This window comes from Bacillus rossius, chromosome 2, assembly GCF_032445375.1.
Source record: "Bacillus rossius redtenbacheri isolate Brsri chromosome 2, Brsri_v3, whole genome shotgun sequence".
Classification (NCBI taxonomy): Eukaryota; Metazoa; Arthropoda; class Insecta; order Phasmatodea; family Bacillidae; genus Bacillus; species Bacillus rossius.
Genome location: NC_086331.1, coordinates 105,731,850 through 105,756,849, shown reverse-complemented (window position 1 = coordinate 105,756,849; position 25,000 = coordinate 105,731,850). Strand labels below are relative to the sequence as shown.

At 34.2% G+C, this 25,000-nt stretch overlaps 1 protein-coding gene across 3 annotated transcripts in view; it reads right to left on the bottom strand.

The window, feature by feature from the left end:
• Positions 1 to 5,108: 5,108 nt before the first annotated feature.
• The window catches only part of LOC134529555 (copper-transporting ATPase 1), a 127,903-nt gene continuing 108,011 nt past the window's right edge, over positions 5,109 to 25,000 (bottom strand). For all 3 annotated transcript variants that reach the window (XM_063363773.1, XM_063363775.1, XM_063363774.1), the window contains 6 exons: positions 23,610 to 23,752; positions 22,849 to 23,049; positions 21,246 to 21,395; positions 15,982 to 16,052; positions 7,104 to 7,268; positions 5,109 to 5,384 (listed from right to left, as the gene is read on the bottom strand). In XM_063363773.1, the coding sequence (XP_063219843.1) occupies positions 5,246 to 5,384; positions 7,104 to 7,268; positions 15,982 to 16,052; positions 21,246 to 21,395; positions 22,849 to 23,049; positions 23,610 to 23,752 (869 nt within the window). In that variant the 3' untranslated portion in view covers positions 5,109 to 5,245. The remainder of the gene's footprint in view (positions 5,385 to 7,103; positions 7,269 to 15,981; positions 16,053 to 21,245; positions 21,396 to 22,848; positions 23,050 to 23,609; positions 23,753 to 25,000) is intronic.

The following is a 25,000-nucleotide window of genomic DNA, read 5'->3' as shown; positions in this document are numbered from 1 at the left end:
AATCAATAAACGACGTTTTTATTACCTAAATTTTTTCTGAAAGTTGAGTTTTTTGTCTTCTCTCAATTACAGTCCAAAAACTATTCGTCATAACGAAGCGATTTGTGAAATTCTTGATGCTCTGGACACTTATATTTCAAAATATAACTACAGGATTCGCGAAAAAAATAATAATAATAATTTTAAGACTTTTGGCCAGGGAATTCGGATTTGGCCCCACTGTGCGCCGGCCGAAGTATATCGTCACCACAGAGGGTTAGGCCCTGGAACCAGGCGACGCCACGTCGGCACCAGTGCACAAGGTCACGGGCACTATACCAGTGGCGACGAGTGAATACTTGGTCGGTGAGTCAGTTTTAAGAAAACGAGTTAACGGCGAGTGACGGCACGACAACGTAGCTGTTTCGAGTCCCGGACGAGCAGGTAACACTCGCTGAGCGAGTGCGAGCAACCCGACGAGTAGCACGCAGCAGATTGGGAGTCGACAACCGCCCCAAAGGCCGAGCAAGAGACGTCGAGCAGTGTGGGGCATCACTCGGCGCTGGTGCGACAGGCTGCCGAGAAGGGCAGGTCTTGGACGCCGCGTGGAGGACGGCGAGTTCTTCGGCGAACCAACCCTTCGTGAAGTATCGGGGAAGAGAGCTGCAGTGTGACTAGGAACAAGGCTAGTACCACGACGATAGTTACCGCATAACCGGCGGTGTCAACACTTTCACGGAAGCTAAGGAATAGAGACAATATTGAACATTTTTTTTAATCAAACCAGTTATTTAGACAGTGTGTTTAAACAAGGCTTATAATACCTTTGTAAGAATTATTACTTTGATGGATTTTAATTGGAAGTTATTTCATGATTATCAATATTTTTAAGGTTAATAATATTCTAACTCTACATTGTAACGAAAAGCATAATTTATAGTGATATAAGTATTTCAGTAAACGGGCAGTTGGGATTTAAAGCCCCACAGTTAGAATGTTTGGAGACTTATTTCCCACTAGGTGTAATAGTCGTTTTAATGCATATTAAATTGTTCATAGGCTTATTGTTTGTGTTCACAGTTGGTGGACGGAGGTCACGTGGCCAACATTGTGAGGTTGACAACGCACAAGTATTCTGCGATAATTAATGAAATCCCATTTTTTGTGTTTAGTAACTCGTGCCATTTGTTTGTATTGTTAGTAAACGTCTTGTTTGAACTAAGTACTGTGTTCTGGCATGCAAACACCCTCACATATTCTGTCCCATTGTATAGAGAACATGTGCACCAGAAATTAAAATTTTATTTTTATACTAGACAAGTTTAATCTGGTATTCCATCAAAACTGTTTGTGTGGACACTTTAGTAGTTTAAAACTGAGGGTAAAGATAAGCAAGGGTTTTGACCGTTTATCTATTTTTGTAAATAGTACATTAACAATAAAAAAAAACTTGGATACACGTACTCCAAACCACTTTCCCCCTTGAAACATTATAAAATCTGATGTAAAAATAATTCAGTACTTTTTTTGCTTAGTAATTAATGATTTTCTGATCCAAAAGCTTTTGCTTAAAACTGATCTAGACAGATTTCTACACTTAACGTATTTTGATTTTGTGGTTGTTTTCCTACTTAATGCACATTTTGTGGTTGATATGAATTTCGTGTAGATTGGGTGACCAATAAGCATTCATTAATCAAAGAAGCCTTACACATCATATGCTTCCTAAAATGCATTAATATGTTACTTTGATGCCAGAATTATACAAGTAGTCACACTTACAATTCACTACAGCCACCACTTTGCAGGAGTGACTGGAAAGAGGATGTAACATCACCAGTGTACACTACTGTGGAAAGCAAAAATACTTACTTCCTTGGAGTTTCAGCAAGCTTGTTTCTCAAGGAAAATAGATTTTACCCTTCACAAGTAGCGCAACAACTTTGGAGAAGCCGCAACTTACTTCTCACATACATAGATGTCTTGTAGTCATAGAGTAGTTAAGGTTAAATGTTTGTCGAAATCATTAAATCCACTTGAGTGCTGTACAGTTTAGTGGAAGCTTTTTTTTCCCATGTGTAGGTGATGAACTATTAGGGTTAGTTTCATTTCGCACTGGACTTTTCTGTGTAAAGCAACACAGCAAGTGTCTTGACTCACCAGAATAGATTAACTGTCTTGTTTTTCTTCTTTGTACTTCTCTATTATGTCATTTATGATCTTCCAGTCCTCACAATGTGGTAATTTTCTCTTTTGTGGAACAAATGACAGAGATAAAGATTTTATATTTACAATTACTTAAGTTCTAGTAAATGTAAGTTTACTAATGTATGCGAAGCAAACATCCAACCATCTCAATTTATGATGAATTTAAATTAAATATGCCATACACAAACTATAGGTTTTGTCTTAACTACGCTATCGTTTAAACACATGACCAATGTTCGTACGCATGATATCACAATGGTTCTTATTAAGACACCATCTTCTAATGGAGGATGATGGTCCATGTAGCCAGCTCTGGACATGATGCTGCAGCATGAAAAGCTTCTTCTGATGAACAGATGTACCATCTTCGAACATCTTTCAACCACAAATTCCTCCTCCTTCCAACAGACCTTTTCCCTTGTATCTTCCCTTCAATGATGAGTTGCAATAGCTCGTACCTCTTCGTTGGGCGATGCATAATTAACGGCTGAAAAACTTCTTTTCCTGTACTTGGCATGCTCCACCAGAAACACTCACCCCCCTCCAATGTTTAGGCAGGTTCAGTTTGGTCAGTCAATAAGCAATTCCTGTTTGTTAGTCTTCTGCACAACAGTTTCTCATTCTTTTGACACTGACATTGTGTATAATGCTTAATACTATTACATATTATGTTTCTTATATTAATATGTGTGTGATAAGAGTTTCTTATATTTTTCAATTTTAATTTAAATTCTTTCACGGGGCCGATAAAGCTGCAATATTTTTTAGAGACATACTCGCCTAAAGAGAGTTGGCAAAAGAGGTGCTACCCACTCAACAGATATTCTAGAAAGAAATCTACTGGACAGTAGAACAGTTATCTGCCATGTATTTTATTTTTTGTTCACAATTACAAAGCTGGCCTGTTAAAGAATGAATATTAGATGGTATGTAATTTATGTTATTGTAAATTACAAATTCAATGTTTAAATTTGTTCAAATGTAGATGGTAAATTAACTATAATATATATTTATCAAGTAGGGCTATGTGGGGTATCAAAATTTTGTGGCACTAAATTGAATTATTGGTATCTATTTAAGTGTTTAACATACATTGGGAGACAAAGCAAAGTGGAGGATGACAGTTTGCGGAAAACCTGTATACTTGCCTCAAATAGATTTGGATATATGACATTTCATACATCAATATACAATATTTATATGTCCATTGTCACAAGAATTTGCATGAAGTGGTGGAAACCGACCAGTGCATAAGGGTGAATGTGAGTTAGTTGTCAACACCTAATGTCTAAGGACCATGAAGGGTCCACTTCCCGAATCCAAATTTTGATTTGATGTGCCTGTCCATCATAAATTGCTGCAACTTGTGAGGATTATTTCTCGCAAAGCTGAAATAACATTGCAATGCATGTACTGCTTTTATACTGTTCGAAGGCTTTCATTTATAATATACTATCCACTGATCTGACTTAGAACCTAGAAAATCCCTACAGTTTGAAATATGCTGATTATTTGTTACTTATTTTGTTACATGCACTTATGAGCCCAAGGCCATCTGGAATGACTGAGGTGATGGGGAAAACTTGCCTGTGTATACCTGTCTCACTTCTACGTGAGGCTTGCAGTAAAGTTAACTGTATCCCGGAGGGATACGTCGCTTTGCATGCTGGCACCTAGTCATTTGCCAGTTATCCCAGCTTTCTTGCAACAACTATCTACTATGAAATGCCAAGCTAATTTATATTTTTAAGACTTGGTACAGCAATTTTTCTGCTATGAAAAATGTGCTAGAATTATAAGCCAGAAATAATCTGTTGTCACACACATTTCTCAAAATTAAATCTTTGGATCTGGGGATTTAATGAGAAATTTATTTAATATGTACCAAATGTAGCCAGGGATAAAATGAGAAATTTATTTAAGATGTACCAAATGTAGCCTAACACTAAATGTTATTTACAGTAATTTATACTAAATAAAAAATTGTAAGGCTACAAAAGACAGGCAAGTTGAAATTTAAAGAAAATATTTGCAGTTGCAACTTCAGTGTGAGAGTTGTGCTGCTTGAATAAGTTCTCGTCATTAAATTTCATGACAAACATATGTTATTACATTTTTATGTTTTTGTGTAATTAGTAGGCACACAAATCAGCAGGAAATGGATACATTAGTTTTATAAGTTTAAGAACAAAGAATGGTTTGTAGAACTGAGATGTAAAACATTTTCACAGCACAATAAAAAGTTAAGTCAGCTGAGTTTATATTAGTAACCCTTCCATTAAGTGTCAATTGTAGGGATGACATTTCTGGAAAGCATAAGTTACTACTGAAAATGATATTTGGTGCAAAAACATTAAAATATTTCTTTACAACCATACATAGCTAAAAATGCAGGACAGTTTGCATTTACAGAGATTTTTTTTTTTTTTTTTTCAGTGATAGCATTAACTTCTGAGTAAAGCCATCCCCAAGCTGGTACTAGCGATACTTGTCTGCCCAGATATGTGTTATATCCTGCTGGTATCCCATGCTGAAATGCTGCCGCATCATGTCCACACCACCAAAACATATGTTCAGCAACACAGGTTCTATTGTAACTTCTTCGTAATGTACATCCTGCACCTGTCACTATGTCACACTTAACATTTTAGGCTTCCTTCAAATATTTCAATTTTTGGACACGAAAAGGAATCAAACTTCAACAAGAACACTTTGTACTTATAAAAACAGATAAATTATGTTCTAATGAACAAAAAGTCTCAATGTCAATGACAGATACAAATAAATTATTGTTCTCCACATTAATCATTCTCCATTTCGATTTTCCTATTGACCCCCTTAGACACTTTACCTATCCCACAGAACTGTGTGTATCAGTAAGGATGAACAATACTTTTCCACAATGAAAATATTATAACAAATTAAAAAATAAATAGTTTTATATTTGTACCATGGCTTATATAATTTCCTTTACATGATTTTTTTTTACAAAGTTGTGCTTGTACCAAATTATATTAATAACTTTAAGTAAACAACCAGAGTACATATTGTAAATTTATCAAAGTGGAAACATTTTATTGTGTTCTTTCCGATTGTTTGTCAGGCCTGAAAAACTATAGGAAACATCCAACTCTTCAGGATCTTCGGATGTGCCTAGGAGAAATTCTTCGTTCTCCTGCTTGCTTCTAGCAAATAATCTACAACAAGAAAATAATTTTTTCCTTAAGTTTCATACAAATATGATAAACTAAGAAACAGGAAAATACAGGCTAAATAAAAGCTATATAATTAATCTATTTGTGAAACAAAACATAAAATTACTTATATAATGACAATTATCACCAAAACAATGGACACAAAAAATTAAGTTGAGAAACATACATGCTGAAAGATAATTTTTTAGAATCACAAGCCAGAAGTGGTACAATAATACGTGTGACCTTTAGACTGCAACCTTTAGTTTGAAAAATAAATTAAGCACATTGTAAACATTAAAAGAAAGAGATGGCGCAGTGTTCATTATATTCAAGACAACCAACAAAGTGGTAAATCATAGATGCCATGTATGTTCCAACACAATTTTCTGAGATAATAAATTATATGTAAACCTGAAGAAAACCAAATTTCAGAAACTGTGTTTGCTGGTTTCACATGAAAAAAAAAAAGAGGTAAAAGTGGTTGTCGCAATTATTTCAATATTAAAAAATATATAAGTAAATGTTTTTTTCGATTTGCTTGCTACATGATATATTTTTAATTTGATTGAAAATAAACCACATGCTATGTTGTATATCTTACGTTTAAACTGAAATGGATTAAAGCAGTGCTGCCAACTTCCAGGTATACCCATCAGTAATCACATGTATGCTACAATTCCACACTTACTAAACACTATGAAGTTGACGCCAGATTTTACACTTTACAAAATAATTAACACAGCTTCTATACAGTAACAATATAATCTATTCAAGTAAATTAAAAATTCATAGGTTTGTAAACCTCTTAAGAACTAAACAGTTAAAATGAGATTCATAATTCATATTTATGTTAAGTACTTTACAAAAGAGCAACCTTTTTATTACAAGAGATACACGAGCGATATTTATAGCACGAAATGCTGATTTTGAGATGTCAAGATTCTCCGTTTTCGTAATAAATACATAAAACTCCACAGTTCCATAACTGGATGTCTAAATCAGTAAATATTACTGAAATCCATAATACATGGCAGTACTGGAAATGCACATGCACATTGGACTTCATCCTCTTAAATTTCCATTGCATGGTGCACATACTACTTGGTGCATAGTAACATTTCACCCTCAACGTACATAATAAAATTTCACCCTCAACATGACTTAAGAAAAGTATTAATTTCATAAATATATTTCAAGTTTAAATAGTTTTGCAACAATTTCAAAATTTTCTGTCACTCTATAAACACAATTACCAGTACTTGTTCGCAGAATAATACAGTACAAATCTAGGCTACTTAAAGCCAGTTTAAAATGGAATGCTTTAATGAAATACCGAGCAGAGGGAAACACAACAAACAACCACACAATAGCAGCAAATCTCTCTTAGCTGCATAGTCTAGTGTACCCATATCTCGGTGCAAATGTTTCTACCAGACAGCCCCTGACATCAGAAAAGGGAACACTTAACAGATTATAACTGATTATTGCTTAAATCACATATTTTTACCTAAAAGTTTGGAAGTACCAACTACAGAGAATACATTTTATTAATGTAATTTTTAAATAATAAATTGGACATAGAGAATTTCAACTGTTACGAAATGGTTGTTTATTAATACCATTTAAGTGAAAACATTATGATGATACAATGATGACAGAAAGTGAAAAAAAGATGTTCAAGAGTATCTACAATTGGAACATGACGCTACTGATGCTTACCTGCTGAGGGTACTGCTAGTTGAACGAGAGAAGTTTGGACGTTCAATGTCATCTATGCCTCTGTGTATAGAAATAGAGTCGAGATCTTGCAGTGCCTTGTTCCTGGCGCAAACAGCAGCCTTATACTCTGCAGTCTCCAAACGTTCTACTGTTGGTTTTTTGTATCTAAAAACACATGTGGCATAGCATAATTACTGCCCCCTGCTACTAATAACTAATAACACTTTAAGTGAGAATCTGTTATGTTGCTAATGTATTTTTAAGGTTCATAATTAATTTATACTCATGTTTCTTCTATTATGCTTAGGCATTTATTTTTTGTTTGTATTTTGTTTGTGCTCAGATCTTAATTAATTATTATTAATTTTGGTTATGTTTTATATAAAGTTCAATGTAGTTGCTTTATTAATAATTTTTATCTGATTTGCATGGTCATTTAAATTTCATGTGTGTATTAATTGCATTTTTACCATTTTAAAGCATCCTCCAGTTAGTGCGACTGTAACATTCTAACATGGGTGCGACACACTGTTGCAAGTAAGTTATTTTTCACGCCTTAAGTGTGTTGTAAGGAAAAACCAGCACGTAGACACATGGCTGTGCAGCACTGAACTATAACTTTCGATGGGTGCTGTCTTGCCAGCAATCAGAAAGAATCATAAGGTGGTGTGATGTGTCTTTCAACTTTCAGAGAACAATTTTTTCCAATATTATTCCCTATATGGCCATGAACCTGGTTCCATTTTGTGATTGGTCAATTGACACATGGGGTTACCTCCCCTTTGTTTTCATCTTTGTAAGGGAAGACAACTTCGATGTTCAACTAGTCACTCGATTGTTGCCGCGTGCAGTCGCGTTGTCGGCAACTCGCCGAATTTAATTTGAATGGTGTGACGAGATAATTTAAGACCTGCTGGTCGGGGCCAGGCTTAAGTTTTGTTGCTTAGTTGAGCCAGCTTGGAAAGTAACATTTGGCGGCCCAAGTGTGGCTGATTTTTAGTCAAATTTTTATAGAAAAAATACAATTCTTTCACTACCTTTCTGGGACTGAACAATTGGTACAAATGTAAATTAAATCTGGAAGAACACAAACGTTTTGTACAAACACCTTACCCAGTAGCATACAATTTGAGATCAACTGTCGAAAATTAAATACAAAACATGATTGATATAGACATAATTGAAAGATGCAGTTCTGAGTACTACTTGAATCCAATAGTAGTTGTTACGAAGAAAAATGGGGAAATGGTGAAAAGAGGGGGGGGGGAAGGGTAAGGTTATGTTTAGATGCAAGGAAAATAAATGAAATCATTGTACCTGATAGGGAATCACCAGAACCTATGGATGAGTTATTGTGAAGATCTTAAGGCTGTGCATATTTTTTTTCTAAAATTGACCTAGTAGCTTCATATTGGCAAATACCACTAGTTGTAGAATCGAGATAGTGCACTGCTTTTTCCTATCAAGGAAAAACATATTGTTTCAAACGAATTCCTTCTGGGTTAAATGTGTCGGTTAGTCATTTCAATACAGGGATAGAAAAGGTACTGGGACCCGAAGTACTCAATCTAGTGACCATTTATGTAAATTATATTATGATCGCCACTAAGACATTCGAGGAACATTGTTGAAATGTTCAGTTAATGTTAAGGAAATTACAAGAAAGGGAAATATGATCGCTAATTTACAAAAGAAAAAAGAAATTCCTCTGTTGGGTAACATTATTAATGATCAAGGAATGCATATGATCCAGAGAAATTAAAGGCAGTAAGGGAATACCCATCGCCCACTAACCATAAACAACCAGATGGGTTGAAAGGTTTTTTTCAATTTTTTTCAGAAGTATATTCAGATCTTTAATAACATTTGTGAACCTTTAAGAAAATTGTTAATAAAGGGATCAATGTTGGGAATGGGGAACTGAACAGGAACAAGCAGTTGAACAGCTAAAACAGGAGTTAGAGGAGGAAATTCTACTATATCATCCTAGATTAAATGAGAAATTTTTCCTAGCTTGTGATGCATATAATGAGGCAGTAGAATCTATGCTTTTTCAAATGAATGATTCAGGTGAACATATTCCTATTAGTTTTTTAAGTCGAGCTTTGAACACAGCAGAAGTTAATTACATGACCATTGAAAAGGAATTATTGAGTATTGTGTTTGCTTGTGCTGAAATTTGAACCTATATTTATGTCAGAGAAACAACAGTTTTGACAGATCATAAGGTCTTATGCAACATTAACTGTTGTAAGTTATTTATTTATTTAAATTGTAACATGTTTACCAACAGAGAAGGGCCAAGGATGGTAGACATGTGTATGTGTATACATATATATATACACACACATACACACAAAGATACAAACAACTATAAAAACAATACTAAAATACAAAACAAATCAACAGTAAATGAGAAACAAAAAAAAAGGACACAAAACAGACACACAATCTAAAGTAATACCTAATGGAGATATTTGAAAGAACATGTGTTTTAATATATAATAAGTATACACATGAAGCGCTACAATAATATTTAATAATTACATCAACTGTTATATGAGTATAAAAAATAACATAATTAATCAACAATTAGACATTAAGAAAAAATGTCATCAAATTAATAGTTAGGGTATATTAAATTATGCTTGTAAGGAGCTGAGACTAAATTCTTTTTCTACTATTGGAAAAGTATTATTTACTCTGTTGAAATTATTTACTAATCTCTATAAAACATCATTGTTTATACTGATAGTTCATAACAATGAATGATTACGACTATTGAAAGTAGGAACATAGGTGCCAATATTGTCAAAAAAATTATTACTATCCAATTTATATTTTAAGTAGTCACAAATTTTTGCATCTAAAATGTTCCTTTTAGTGGCTAAGTGGCCTAGTATAGAATTTTGGTCTGAAGTATAATTAATAAATTTTTTTATTAATATAATCAATTAATTGTGTTAGTAATTTGTCACTTCTGACACTGTTGGAATTACTTAGGTTATTCCAAATAATGGAGGTATATTCTAATTTGGATCCTACCAAGGAAATATAAAGACATAAGATTTGAGTTAGTATTAGAAGCAAAATAGGTAATGTATTTAATCAAAACTAGTTTTCTATTGGCACTGACTTATGGAATCAATGTGGTAATTAAAAATTAATTTCAAATCAAGTATGATACCTAAGTCTTGGACCAATTTGGACTTGGTAAGAGTGTGATTTCATAATTCATAATTAAAATTAATGGAGTGAAATTTTCTGGTAAAAATAATAATAGTAATTTTCCCATAGTTAAGATTGACTACATTTAGTTTGCATCAAGCAACAATAGCATTTATACCTTTTTGGAATAAAATACAATGATGATGATATTATTCTATAAATTTTTTAATTATGAGCAGACAAAAGACCTGGAGAATTTTTAAGTACCTTTCCAATATCATCAATAAAAATGTTAAATTGTGAAGGCGATAATGCATCACCTTGTGGGACATTCATACTTGCTACAAGTATGTCAGAAATAAAATTATTGCTTGAGACATAAAAGCTCCATTCTATGAGGTAACGCTCAAACCAATTTATGTATTTATTTGGCCAATAAGGGATCTTGCTGTCCAGCAGTTCAGCAATTTATGATTCTGTGTAATTTTTCAAGGCATCTGGGAGGTGAGGGGCTTCATTTAATGTAATCAGGCAATAGGCCAATTTTGTTTTTTAGGGCAGTCACTTTCCCAAATGGCCGCTCCCACCCCTCTATTGAAATGTATTGTGGATTATGTTGTATTACAGCGATGGTAATTAAAAGCCAATATTTATTGATTTTGCACAAAGTAACAGCTATACTATTATACTGTAAACAAGACAGCACACAATAGAACACACGTAAGAAAAGTTTGTCAAGCATTTTAAAAGATTTATTATTGAAGTAAAATATGATGGTAAATTTTGAGCATGTTTGTAACAATATTTCAAGAGTAATGTTTTTTTCAATATTGAAGTAGCAAGAAGTAATATTACAATTTTAATTTTGATGTTAATGATGAACAATAATTCTTAATACATTGACGAGACTTATGATAAATAATGTGATATACTGTTAATATTTGTAATTTTGTGGTACTTTTCTTACAATGTTGGCAAAAAGATAAATATAAAAATGAAAGTCATTGTATCTTAATATCAAAACTTTTCAAGTAATACGAGTGAGTTGTTAGTATTCTGGGTTGATTAGCCAGACCAGTCTGAAATGTAACAACATAACTAATAAGCACAAATTGTTTATGTTTATATAATACTGTTTGGATGTTTAATAACCAAGAATGCATCTATTCCCTTTTTTTATTTTTCTTGCACAAAATTGAACACTATATTCAAAATGGGAATGTTTTGTATTAAGCCTATGTCATATGAGACAGGTCAGCAAACAATATGTAGATAGCTACTTTGTTGATATACTATCTAAAAATGGGCTATACCATAACTGGTAAACATAAATGTAAGATCTCTAATTTAATTGATTATTTATTTCACCTAAATGTTAAGTTAGGTGTAACAATTCACTGGTAAAAAATATTTCCAATAACTTATCTTTTCAAGACCTGGAAGCAACCCAACAATTTCAGTTCAGTTTTTTATTTAAACAATTGCCACTATTGTATGCTCCAACCAACATATTGTCTCAATATTATGTAACATACTTGTGATAAAATTCTCATACTGTGCAACAGACTGTCAATAAAAGTGAGAGTGCATGTCCATCAAACATAAGAGATCTTGCTTACAAGATGTCATGCACCACTCCTTGGTTGGACAGATACATCATGCAGGGAACTTCCACTCTGGAGTACAATTATTCATTCATTCTACAGCATCACATACTTCCTCTGGGTGTCCACGCAAAGCACTTGAGAAAGGGGTGAATATCAGTTTTGGGAGAGCTCTGCTCTGTCTGCCTTGAATGAGAACATTACTACAAAGGTGACAACACTACAGTGTATTTGTGTGTGATGAAGACTGGACAGCATTGAAAATACTGCAGTCAGCTGTGTTAGTAAAAACATCACATCAGCAAAACAGTATTATATTACTTGCAATGTGCAGAGTCTTTAGCGCCATTTAGCTTCTTCTCAAGAGCTTAAATTCTTCACTGTTTCCTTTTAGGAGACTTATGAATACAGGCTTAACCATAAATGTCCACAGAAATTTGTTTAAAATTTTCTTTTTGCTATATGTTAGTTTTAATTTTATGTGAAAAATGGTTAAGTAAGACAAAAAATTAAAAACTCAATAATGCCATATTTTCTTTCATCTCACATTGTAAACTGAAATGGTAGCAAATAGAAATGGTAATTTTTGTTTAGTTTGCCACATTGTTTCATTGACAGGGAAGGGAGGTCACCAGACAGACGCTCACTGCAACACAGTTCAGGACACTTGTGATCAGGAATTGGTCTACACTATGGAGCCATCCTAGCATTTGGCTGCAGTGATTTTGGGAAACCTTGAAGAACTGATCAGCATGGCCGGACTGGGATTTTAAAAATAAGTCTAGTAGCTACTGTCACATCTCACTGTCAGAACTATGAGTTCAAGATAGCACTATCAAAAAATGCTCAAATAAAAAAAATAACATTTTTAATATGTAAAACTCTTCATCAGTGCTTTATAACAGTAACTGTTGAGTTGAAAATCAAAATAAGAAATTTTCTGCATGCCTACAAAAATTTCTTGTGGATGCAGATGAATAATATTTTTATCTATCTAATATAATTTTAAGTAATGAACTACTGACCTCACTGCAATGTCTACAACCAACCATTCTTGTTCTGTGAACTCTTAGGGTTAATTTTCTTGTTTTAAGAATAAGGTTAAATAAACTTGTAAACAAACAGGCCATTGAATTATTTCCATCCGTTTGTTTAAAAACATTCTTTACACCTTTTCTCTTGTAAAGTTCATGATGCAGTTGCATGCTGTAGTTTTACAAACTCTCCAGCAGTGGTATTCTATCGGGACCACAATTATTGTTTGAGGGGTTGTGGTAGGATTAATTTTACTAGGACAAGTTTCACACCATCTTTCCATGCATAATGGTACAAAAGTACAAAAGCTACGACTCAAGTGTCTTATGTTCGTTACTTCTGCACAGTTGACATAGCTCTCTGAGCTATTGATGGTATTACGAAAACTTGGTAGTACTACAAGTATATCAGGATTTCATAAGCTGAAGTTCCTAAACATGATTCACTGATACTTCCAGCAAACCTTCTCGTCAGATAAAAATCTAAATTACTATCTGTCCCAGTAAGAAATACGTGTAATCAAAAGATCTGACACAATGCTACAACATTGGACTTGCAACTGGAAGGATTTGGGTTGGAATTCTGCTCCTCCCATCCATGTTTTTTTTCCCCTATTGTTTCCCAAAATAGGTAGCTCCAAGAAAAGGCTCTGATGGTTCCTTATCAAATTGCATGGCTGATTTCTTCCATAATTTCCCTGTATTGTGTTGTACGTATTCATAAATCTCTTCCGACTTAATTTTGTTAAGACGTAAAACAACAATAAAAATAATAATAAAGAACATGGTGTTGGATAAACGATTAAAAGCCTTAAGAACCCTGAAAAAAAAACCACTTTAGTATCAGGTCAGTACATAGCGACCTCAACATTCAATACAATGTACGTGCATGAAGTAGGTTTCACATATTGGATCAGGTAACTGCATGAAGACTATTTCTTGGTACATTCTTTGCAAAGAATATACATATGTATTATTTAAATGCATAAGTATTCTTGTCTTCTTGTCTCTGAAAAAATGTTTGACTTGACAGTCCTGCTTCTAAATGATATATGGGATAATAACCTTCTGACAAATGTAGTTGTAACTCTCTGAATCTTTGAAGAACATAGTCAAGTTTCTACCCAATTTATAATTGCTAATTGCATAGTATGCTATGTGTGTTGGGGAATACAATGCATACTACACAAATTAGGAAAAAATAAGTATGCTACACAAGTTACTATGCAAGTCAAGGAATACAGACATGCTTAAACAGGTTGTATAGTTGTGTGTGTAGCCAAACATACATTCAGCAGAACCAATGTGTTAAGGTAGCTAAGAGTAGACAAATGTATGAAATGAATGAGAGTGGCATCAAAATGAGGAAAGCACTAATAAGCGAGCATCATGTAAACATCTTGTGAACTTCATGTAAGTGTCATACAAGTATCTATTGGGCACTTTTTTGAGTATTGTACAAATATTAAGGGAGTGTGGTTTAAGTGTTGTGTGGATATTAGTTAGCATTACGTGAATGTAATGTGATCATACGAGCATAACGAGGCTCGTGAGAGCATCATAATACGTTCTTGTGTAAGCATCGTGAGTAACTCAATGTGTGTAACTAAATGCATGCAAAGCCAAGCGTGGGTTGCCAAATTCACATGTAAAGCAAATTATTTGTGTAGCTGAAAATACATGTAAACAGCCAATTAAGGGTAGCTGGATGTGTGTATGACTGCATATGTCTTTCTGAATGTGTATGTCACTGGCATAATGAAGGTAAAAATGCAGGAGGGTGCGCCAGACCATTCAAGTTTCCTGTCAGCTGGATATGCCCAGGACCTGTCAAATGCCTGCATGGTCACTCTGAACTTGTAGCATAGCAGATATGAGTGTTGTGTCCTGATGTCCTGAGCCAGTTCCATACTGCAGGTGCTCGAGCAATGTCTGCGCTACTCTCTCTTCTTCATGAACCTGGGGTCTCTGAGCGGGTACATCTATCCCTGCTTCGCTGCTGCTACATTCGGCCATCAACTCCCGCATAAGCCATGAGCTATGACAGGCACGAGAGTTTGATTTGCCATTTATAATGTCGGTATTGGTGGTTTTATTTAGTGACTTTTTCTGACAGAGAATTTGTACCAAGTTTTTGTTTATTCTATTTTTTCAACAACAAAAAGGTATTGTGTTAGTGTAAATTTTAACAAATGGAAAGGTATATTCCAATCAATATGAGAACTTGATAAATTGTTAGCAATGCTTATATTATTTTTGCTTTTATTTATATTAATCTCTAATTAAAAATTAAATAAACGGATATGAAAATTGCTTTCTTGAAGGACCCACAAACTGAAAATCTAACGGGAAACAGTGGCAGGTTCAAGGGGAGATGAAGAGGGATTGCAATTTACTGGATAAAATTATATTGTCTGGAATAAAATGAAGGAAAAAAACATAAAAATCAACCCTCCTTCTTTGGCTTTAAAATAAAATATTCAATGTTCTTACATGCTACGTTAGAGTTTTTGACATGATTCCTTTGGTTGGTAAAACAGAATTATGTAAAACAATTTCTGGGGCAAGAGAAATGCCACAAACACAAACATACACACTTCCTAAAGAATTAAAACTCCTAAACAAGTGCATATCCAGCAGGAACCTGGGTGAGGAAGGGGGAGGGGGGCAGCTGTAGGAAAAAAATAAAACAAGGTGTAAGGAGCTGCAGTTCAAGAAACTTTGTGACTAATCCTTACAAACTAATCTTTAAAAATTTGTTTTAATACATGATTTTCTTCCTTTTGTTTTTGTTTATTATTGCATGGTACCATGGACCTTCTTCCCCCACAGAAGACGTCAAATTCTAGAAATTCTGTTTTGAGCTGGTTACACCCTTAATCGCTGTTAAGAAGTGGTAACTACAGCCAACTTTTGGAAGCACCTCTCAAGGAAATATTGTCAAAGACACAACTATTAAAATTTACAATGGTGTAAAAAATTAATAAAATTTTAGTAGTTAAAGATGGATAAATGAATGAATAAATACGTATTTGTTTCAATACATAGCATATATGGGCTACAAACACTTACAGTTTGAGAAGAAGTGATGATGCAACAACAGAAACTGAACTCATTGCCATAGCTGCAGAAGCCATCCACGGCTACAAAAAAAAAACAGAACAAAACATGCAAGTGATGTTCATAATGGAAAATTAAAACCTATTATTACGACAGAACAAAAAGTACAAAAATTAAGTAGCATGTTGTAAGTGAGGGTGTAACCTAGGATGGGACTAACACCCACCAGTAGATAAAGTGGGGCTCAAGTCCACACTGCCTTGAACATGACACTGACAGAGAACCTATGCTGGAGAAGCAATGAACTGCAGTGGTGCAGGAGCTGAGGGTGTTTCGAGAGAACCCACTCGCCATCACAACATCTGTTATGTTTACAACATGCAAAAGTCCAACTCCACACTCAACAGGAATCGGGCACAGAGTGTCGTGCCAATCAATGATTTTGCTTAAATTACAACAAAAATAGTACAGGCTAAAATATTAACTTGCTAAATGCCTAAAACATTTTTATACAAATGAAGAGAAAAATAGGTAAAATGATGTAATGTCAACAATTATCACAGAGAAGACAATTATCAAACTGTTCAATATTGCTGAGCAGTAAGGGAAGAAATATGAGTCCTTTACAGTGGGTTTCAAGCGAGTCATCATAAATTCTATCAGAAGTCCAAGCTGTATGATAACCAGACAGGTTATATGCGAAACATCTGCTGGATGGAAACAACTTGGCGATTGGCAGGATCCAAGTTTATATAAGTTATACTTAATTAAATATACTAAAAGTCATACGTGTTTAAGAATCAGTTCCTGGACAAGACTGAATGTAATGAATAATATGTTGAGAACTTACATATTCTATTAAAAATGCCAACAATACTGTGTGTACAGGAGACAAATAAGCATTGCTCAAGAAAGGGGTGTCCAAAAAAGAATGTCTCAGTTTCAATGGTATATTATAATAGTTTAATTAAGACTATTTACAACAAATCATACATCAAATTGAAAGTAAACTAACCTATTTTTTCTTACAAATGTTCAATATGTGCACTTTTAGTTATATGGCACACATCCAACCTAAAGTCCAATTCTTCCCACACTTTGGTTAACACATCCAGAGTAATGGAAGCAACAGCCTCTTCAATTGTGTCTCAGCTCTGGCAAATCATTAGGTAGCAGTGGAACGGAGACACAATTTTTTATAAAGCCCCAAATGAAAACATTGCATTGCATTATGTCATATTTGTTAATGACACATATTAAATTTATATACACTCTGGTACCAAATTATTATTGAGCATAGGGAACACTGAACACAAAGATAACTTTATGTACAGGGAATTCGCAATACTGCCTATTTTACATCAACCCATGCCTAGAACTCTATTGTCTCACTGGCTGGTTCCTTATGTTATGGCATGTTGGTATTCTCAGGACCATCACTATTCTAACTTTAAATTCGGATTTTATAAAACTACATACAATGTTTTTTATTTATGTTTACAATTTGATACATTTTTTTATCCTGTTTTGAATGACATAGGAGACAATAAGCTGTATTATTAAAAATATTGCAATGGAAAATTTACTGTATGCTTGAAGTTTGACTGCAAGGGGTGACCAGCCTTTAATAATGGGAATGGGAATGTGGAAATCGCGGCTACTCTGCATCCGCTTGCACACTGTTTTTATATCAGTGACAAACAACTCGGTGGATAAACACGGCACAACTCCTGTCCACCCCACACTACAACACCCAAACATCCAACACCTATACTTGTTTTGCTTTCAGTCACAGCCAACCTTCCCTGCCACCACTCTATAGTGTTCTTACTTGAAATGTATAATCTTCTGCTTTGTTTACATGCCACGTTTCTTTATAATAAGCTAATAGTGTATAGTGTGATTTAACAGTGTTATTGTTTGGTCGTGAGCAAAGAGCTGTAGAATACTAATTTTAATTTATACTACTAAAATGTTAAAAAATACCTCAGGTAAAAGACTAAAACTGTTGAAAGAAGGCGAAGCTGCACATGAAGCTTTATTGTCAAAAGTTTAAAAGTTAAGGAGTTATTTTTACACAGTCGACTTTATCTAAGGAGTCTGAAAACAACCGCTCAGTGAAGAATAAAACGTAAGTGAGCCTACACGTACTAATATTACGGAACTTGTTTTTCGTATACTACAACTTTTAATCTGACTATAGAAACAGAACCTGTCACAGCAGATGAACAAATGTAAGTCATAATATACAATACCTGAATTGACATGTAATCCTTACACTATGTCTGAACAAATAAGTACAGCAGGATGAACTGGTACTGAATGCATCTACCCCTCTCTCAAAAATAGATCATTAGTACCCAATAAACTTTCAAAAAAGACATTTTTATAACAATTAACAATTCCGATGTGCAGAAAATGGAGAAAGAGTTAAAAGAAAATGGTTGGTTTATTCAGTTTAAGGTGACTAGACCTTTTTTTTGTTGTCACCTTTATGACCTGGCTTCAAAATCAAATTTTGGCCTAAAATCTGGCTATAATGACTGGAAGCACATTGGCGACCAGCTGACAAAACATGAAACCAGTCCTGATCATTTTAAGTATATGGTAATGTGGGTTGAGGCCAAACTGTGTCTAAAGAGAAACGGATCTGTAAATAAAAAGCTGATAAGCTCAGATTCATACAGAAGCAGAACGCTTGCAAATTTATTTAAAATGTATTGTGGAAATAACATTGTACCTCGCAAAAAATAATATTGCTTTTCGTGATAGTTCAGCTAAGCCTTTCACTAAAAATAAAGGTAATTTCCTGGGGCTGGTATAACTTTTAGGTAAGTTTGACAATGTAATGATGGAAAAATCGAGAAAAATATCAGAGAATGAAGGCTGTGTCATTATGTTGTGTCATAATACAAAATGAGATTATTTCCCTATTAGCAAAGGAGGTTAAACAATCAATAATTGACAAAGTTAAGAATGGAAAATATTTTTCCATAATCATGGATTGCACACCTGACCTGAGCCATAAGGAACAGGTATCCTTGACAGTTCATTATACATACATACAAGAACATACAACCAATGAAATATCAGTAGAAAAAAGGTTTTATCGACTACAGCATTGCTATTGACACCAGTGGCAAAGCTCTCACTGATCTGCTAATGAAAGAATTGTTACAAGGATGTGGGCTTGACATTGATAGCTGCAGAAGCCAAGGGTACGATAATGGAGCAAGTATGGTAGGAGTAAATAAACCTGTACAGACACGAGTTTTAAAAGAATTTCCAAAATCTATATCACTCCTTGTGCTTGCCATAGCCTAAACTTTGTCATTTCAGATGGCACCAAGTCTTCAGTAAAATCTACATCCCTTCTTGGTGTACTGCAACATGTTCACATGACTTTTGCATGTTCTACTAAACGTTGATGTATTATCAGTGAGAACATTAAGCCGGACATTGAAGCAAGTGTGTGAAACAAGGTGGGAAGCGTGCATTAACTCTGTGCAGGCTGTTCGCTACCAATATCGTGATGTATGAGATGCTTTAATAGAGTTGTCTGAGTGTGTTAATGATGCCACAACTGCTTCTGAAGCCCAGTCATTAGTTAATCATATGGAGGATTTTTCATTTCTTGTTTGCTTAATAACTTGGTATGAGATATGTTTCAAGTATATTTAGTGAGCAAAACGCTTCAAAGAACTTTTTAAAAACATCCCGATGGCACGAACTCAGTTTCAGAAATGTGACAACTTTTTGAAAACGTTCAAAGAAATATGGTTCACGGATAAAATCATAACAGCTAAAGAAAAGCTGAAGAAACAGACATTAAACCTCTTTTCAAAGAAAATCGTCGAAACAAGAAGAAGCGTTTGTTTTCGTACGAGGCATGTGACACACCTCAAGTTTCTCCAGAAGAAACGTTTGAAAAAGATGTTTTCATGCCGTTAGTAGACAATAAAACAGTTTCATTGAGAGAACGATCAAATAAACTTATTGACAAATAAAAAACAAAAAGGATTTTTCTTTGATATTAAAAACCTTCCTCCAAAAGAAGAACTCAAAGATAGTTGTAAAGAACTTCAAATTCTTCTTACCAACAAAGAAGTTTCTGATATTAATGGTAATGATCTTTTTAATGAGTTGCTACATGTAGGATCATTTCTTGAGAACTGCAAAGAACAGTTGACACCAATTCAAATCTTGAAGCTTTTAAAAGACACTAACCAAAGACATGTTTACAAATCTTTGCATCAGCTTTAGAATATTTTTAACGATTCCAGTGACTGTCGTTAATGCTAAACAAAGCTTCAGTAAACTTAAGCTCATTAGAACATACCTGAGGTCAACAATGACACAGGAACGCCTCAACAGACTGGCCATTCTTTTCATAGAAAATTTGGAAGCAAAATACCTGGATTTTAAAAATGTGTTGTCTACTTTTACAAATGCTAAAGCTAGAAAGATACCTTTTAGTATTTAGAAAATGTTCCCTTTAAATTTTGTTTACAATTTACTTTTATTTTATAAATTTGAAAGTAAATAAGCAAGCTAGGCTAGTATAAGTATTTTGTTTTGAACATACTGTAATTTTGATAAAATATTCAAACCTACTAAAGGTATTAATAATTTTTTATACTCATTTAATTTTATAAATTTTTTGCAAACGTCATTTACCCAACAATATAGGTGTACAAGTCCCCAATTTAATTTAATTATAACTCTGATAATGGCTCATATAGATTTAAAGTGTAACATTATTTGTGCTCAACAAAAATGTTTTCCCATGCCAGGATGGAAGGGGACGCCTGCTGAAATCTCACCCCGGGCACCTTCAACCATCGCGACGGCCCAGAGTATTCTTAGGTAGTTTTATCATTATTACCAATTGGTTTACACTGCTTCCTACTCTAGAGTCAGTGAGCTTTAAAATTTGTAACAACATGAAAATAAAGGGTATAGAAATATGAATGAATGAATGAATGAATGAATGAATGAATGAATAAGGTTTAACGACTTGTTGACAACAAGGTTATAAGAGATGGGTACGTGGTGAAACAAAGATGTGGAGCACTGGCAATCTGTATTCGGTGGAGGAAATAGGAGTACCCTAATAAAACCCCTTAGCATACTGCTACATCTACTGAGTTTCCCACGTGCGAGAAACCCTGGTTTTATTCCGGATTGCCCTGGTAGGAGGTGTGCATTCTGACCACACAACCACCGTGGCTCCCCCATAAGAGACATGACTCTTACATTCTTCATTGCAAGCATACCTGCAGAGTGAATCCCAACGGACTGAAAATGCCAGCAGCGATTGGGATGCCCACCAGGTTATACATGCTTGCAAATAAGAAGTTCAGTCTGATTCTCCTGACTGTCATGCGGGAAAGGTCGAGGCAACCAATGACATCTAGTAAATTGTCCTGAAACAAAAAAAATTTATCAAAGAACTGCTAACTCAAAATTATTCAAAAATAAAACACTTCTAAATTCAAATTTAAATTTTTTTAAATGTGTAAATGTTTTTAATATTTTTTTAAGGATAAAGGGATAGGTAGTGTACTGGAGAAAGGAAATTATTATAGCAGTGATTTATTAAATTATATACAGCTTAGAAACATTTATTTTCCAGAACACATAATTAAGCATAATTAAGAAATGCTAACAAACAAGCATAAACTATTCTTAAATGTATGTATTTTTATTTATGTATATACACATATTCACCTATACCCAATCAATCATTTTGAATATATTTATAAGATTTATTTTTATTGTCAGTAAAAAAAATTAATGTTATATGACTACCTAGTCTAACATTATAAAATTTATAAAATAAAAAAAATCTAAATTATATTACTGAGTAGGAAATAAAGAAGTTACAAATCTGCAATGCTTAATGCTTTAAAATATTTAAACTTTTTTATATATATTACTGTTTTTAAAAGCATTTTTTAAAATATAAAATAATAATTTTCTAGAATAGATGCTCTTCTAAAAATATTAAATAAAAGTCTGAAAATTGTATTTTTGAGTTCCTCTCATTCTATTTGATGACTCCTAAACAGGTCTGTGATATTTAAAGTGTAAAATATTTTTAATTGTTTGATGGTGTAAGTAAGTGACATTCAAAACACTTAATATTGTTTTTCAGAACAGTAGTACTCAAAAATACCATTTTTGGAGTATCATAAATTTATTTTTCAGATAAGCACCTATTCTTTTAAGGTTTTACAAATTTTATAATGTTTCACGGAATTATTTACAAAAATTCAGGTTTAAAGTTAAGTATCTTTCATTGGTTAAAGTGGTATAATCTGTGCCATGAATAAAGTTAGGTAATTTTTCATGATCGTTAAGTCAATATATTTTTGTAAACTACGAAAACTTGTTTCTATTATGAATACACTGTTTTCATAGAAATATATGGAGTTTAAATTCATTACTCTAGGACAACAAGAATTCAAATAACAAGAGAAAATCTATGCCGAGATTTCTATTGTAATATGTACAAAGGAATTTTATATATATATATATATATATATATATATATATATATATATATATATATATATATATATAGAGAGAGAGAGAGAGAGAGAGAGAGATAGTGTAATTCGTAGTTCTCAGATAGTTATTGTAGATCACTCCTAAATTCACTTAACTAGTTTTTCTTTCAAGACTGACATAATGTAAACACCTGTATATGTCCAAAAAGGATTCAAAATTTTGTAACACCATAATGAAAAATGCTTACACAAACACACACTTATTTGTAAGAAATATATTTTCCTATAAATATACAAAACAATATTCTTCAGAAACATTAAGATACTCCAAGTTTAAACTCTTAATGATTTAAAAAATTAAACTTACCCTCATAAGTACCACATCTGCCGCTTCTGCTGCTACATCTGTGCCGGAAGCAATAGCAATCCCGACATCTGCTTGCGCTAACGCTGGAGAGTCATTGACACCATCACCAACCATTATCACACGTCCCTGTGCTTGAAGGCGCTGGATTTTAGCCACTTTGTGAGAAGGAAGTACTTCCGCAAACACACGACCAATACCCACCTGCAGATTTGAAGAGAGCAATCATTAAAGTGGCAGTGACAAAAACTTTTACAACTGGGCAGCACACAAAATAAGACGAGCAGTGCAAGCATTCATTAAAGGCCATATTTTAAATAACTTTTGTTCCATCAACAACATAATTTGCATCATGATCTGTTTATCAATGTAAGCTTGGTTTTTTGGTTTATCTCCAAGCAAGCTCTGTAATGATCAGTTGTTTCACTCCTAAAGAAGTTCTGAGCCTACCACTCATACTCTAACTTCAATACTGATACAGAAGAGAAAATCCATTGAGCAAGGTACCATTTTAACAACATGAGGCATAAGGAAGACACCTAACCACCCTCCCTCTCTAGTTTCAGTGAAAATTAAGTAATGAGTTCAATCCAGGAGTGGCAATGGTCAGGAGCAACATTCAACATCTTTGGCTAGATTTGTATCAGTTCAGTTCTTTCAAAACGTGCACAGAACCATTCACAATATTTATCCTCAAAGTTATCATAGAGTATGATGGTACAAAATTCTTCAAATAAATAACTCTCTACAGACAAACAGTTCACCTCTCTTGCAATAGCAGCAGCAGTCCTTTTGTTATCTCCCGTAAGTAGAATCACTTCCAGACCCATCCTTTTCAATGTGTACATAGCTAGGTGTGCTTCAGGTTTCACCATATCAGCTACACTTAGCATGGCAGCCAAAGAACCTGCAACATCAAAACAGACAATTCACTTACCAGGGCATCAATCTGCCTGTTATCAACTCTGCAACACACACTTCCATACATGTGATTTATTGATAGTAAAACACTACTACAGAAATATTACTGTTACGAGGATAGTAGAGGCGAGGCAATGAGGTGGGCCAATCGGCCCAGCACACCAGCCAAACCCACCCCTCCTCCAGGACAAGTAACACCCATCCTTCTGCGGTAATCTGATTAGGAGTGGCGCCTCTCTCCCTATTTCCAGTGTTCAGCACGTTCCCAAAGCCCTGCCTTGCATGAAGTGGTGCAACTTGGATGCTACTGTTCCTGGAGCTTTGAGTGTTAAGTCGAGGATTCTGATGACGCGACACTTCAGAGCGCTATGAGACCTTTCCAGGTCGGAAAGATGAGGCCAGCCTGTGGCAAATAGGTGAGAGTGACAGAGTGTGGTGGTGACACTGGCGAGCGAGTGCGAGACTAGTGGGAGTAGTGAAGTGAAGAGGAATGAGTGATCCCCTTGCGAGCGATAACCGGGCGATGCGCAGACTTCGTGTGCGAAGGTTGGTGCATCGGAGACTGAAGCATCCAGATGCTGTATGTGAGGCGGAGGAGTGAGTAATGCGAGACAGTGTGTTGCGACAGAGGTGCTCAGTAAGAGACGAGCAGGAGAGAGAGCCACTGTCAAGCCAAGCTCCAGTGGGGAGAGTAAATTGCGGACTTAATGAAAGAGTGATTAATTTGTGGACTGTACTGGTACACCCTTACTTTTTAAAAGCACATCAAGTTGTATAAAAATCTGTTACATATATACATATGCATAGGCATGAATAACTTACTAGTTTATATTTAGAAATATAATTACGATTTGTGTTGGCAAATTTAAAGCAAAATATACACACACAATTATAATATATTTTATATATTCATACATACCATTATGATACTAAAGAAATGATAACTTTAATGTATTATCCAAAAATATGAATTTTTAAATTAAAATTATTGCATTTAAGCATAAAACATCCAAATTTCATCAACTCTATATGAATAATACCCTGAAGTAAAGTTGGACACATCTATAACAACAGTTCTTAAGTTCATAAGTTCATTAGATTAATTTATAAATTTAGTCCTATGAAAGAATCCAAGTTTTAACACTCTGGCAGCTAACTCATCAATAGAGCTTGAGATCTGAGCTAAAGGAACCACTGGTTTAGCGAAAGTACTAGACATATTCTTAGTGTCAGT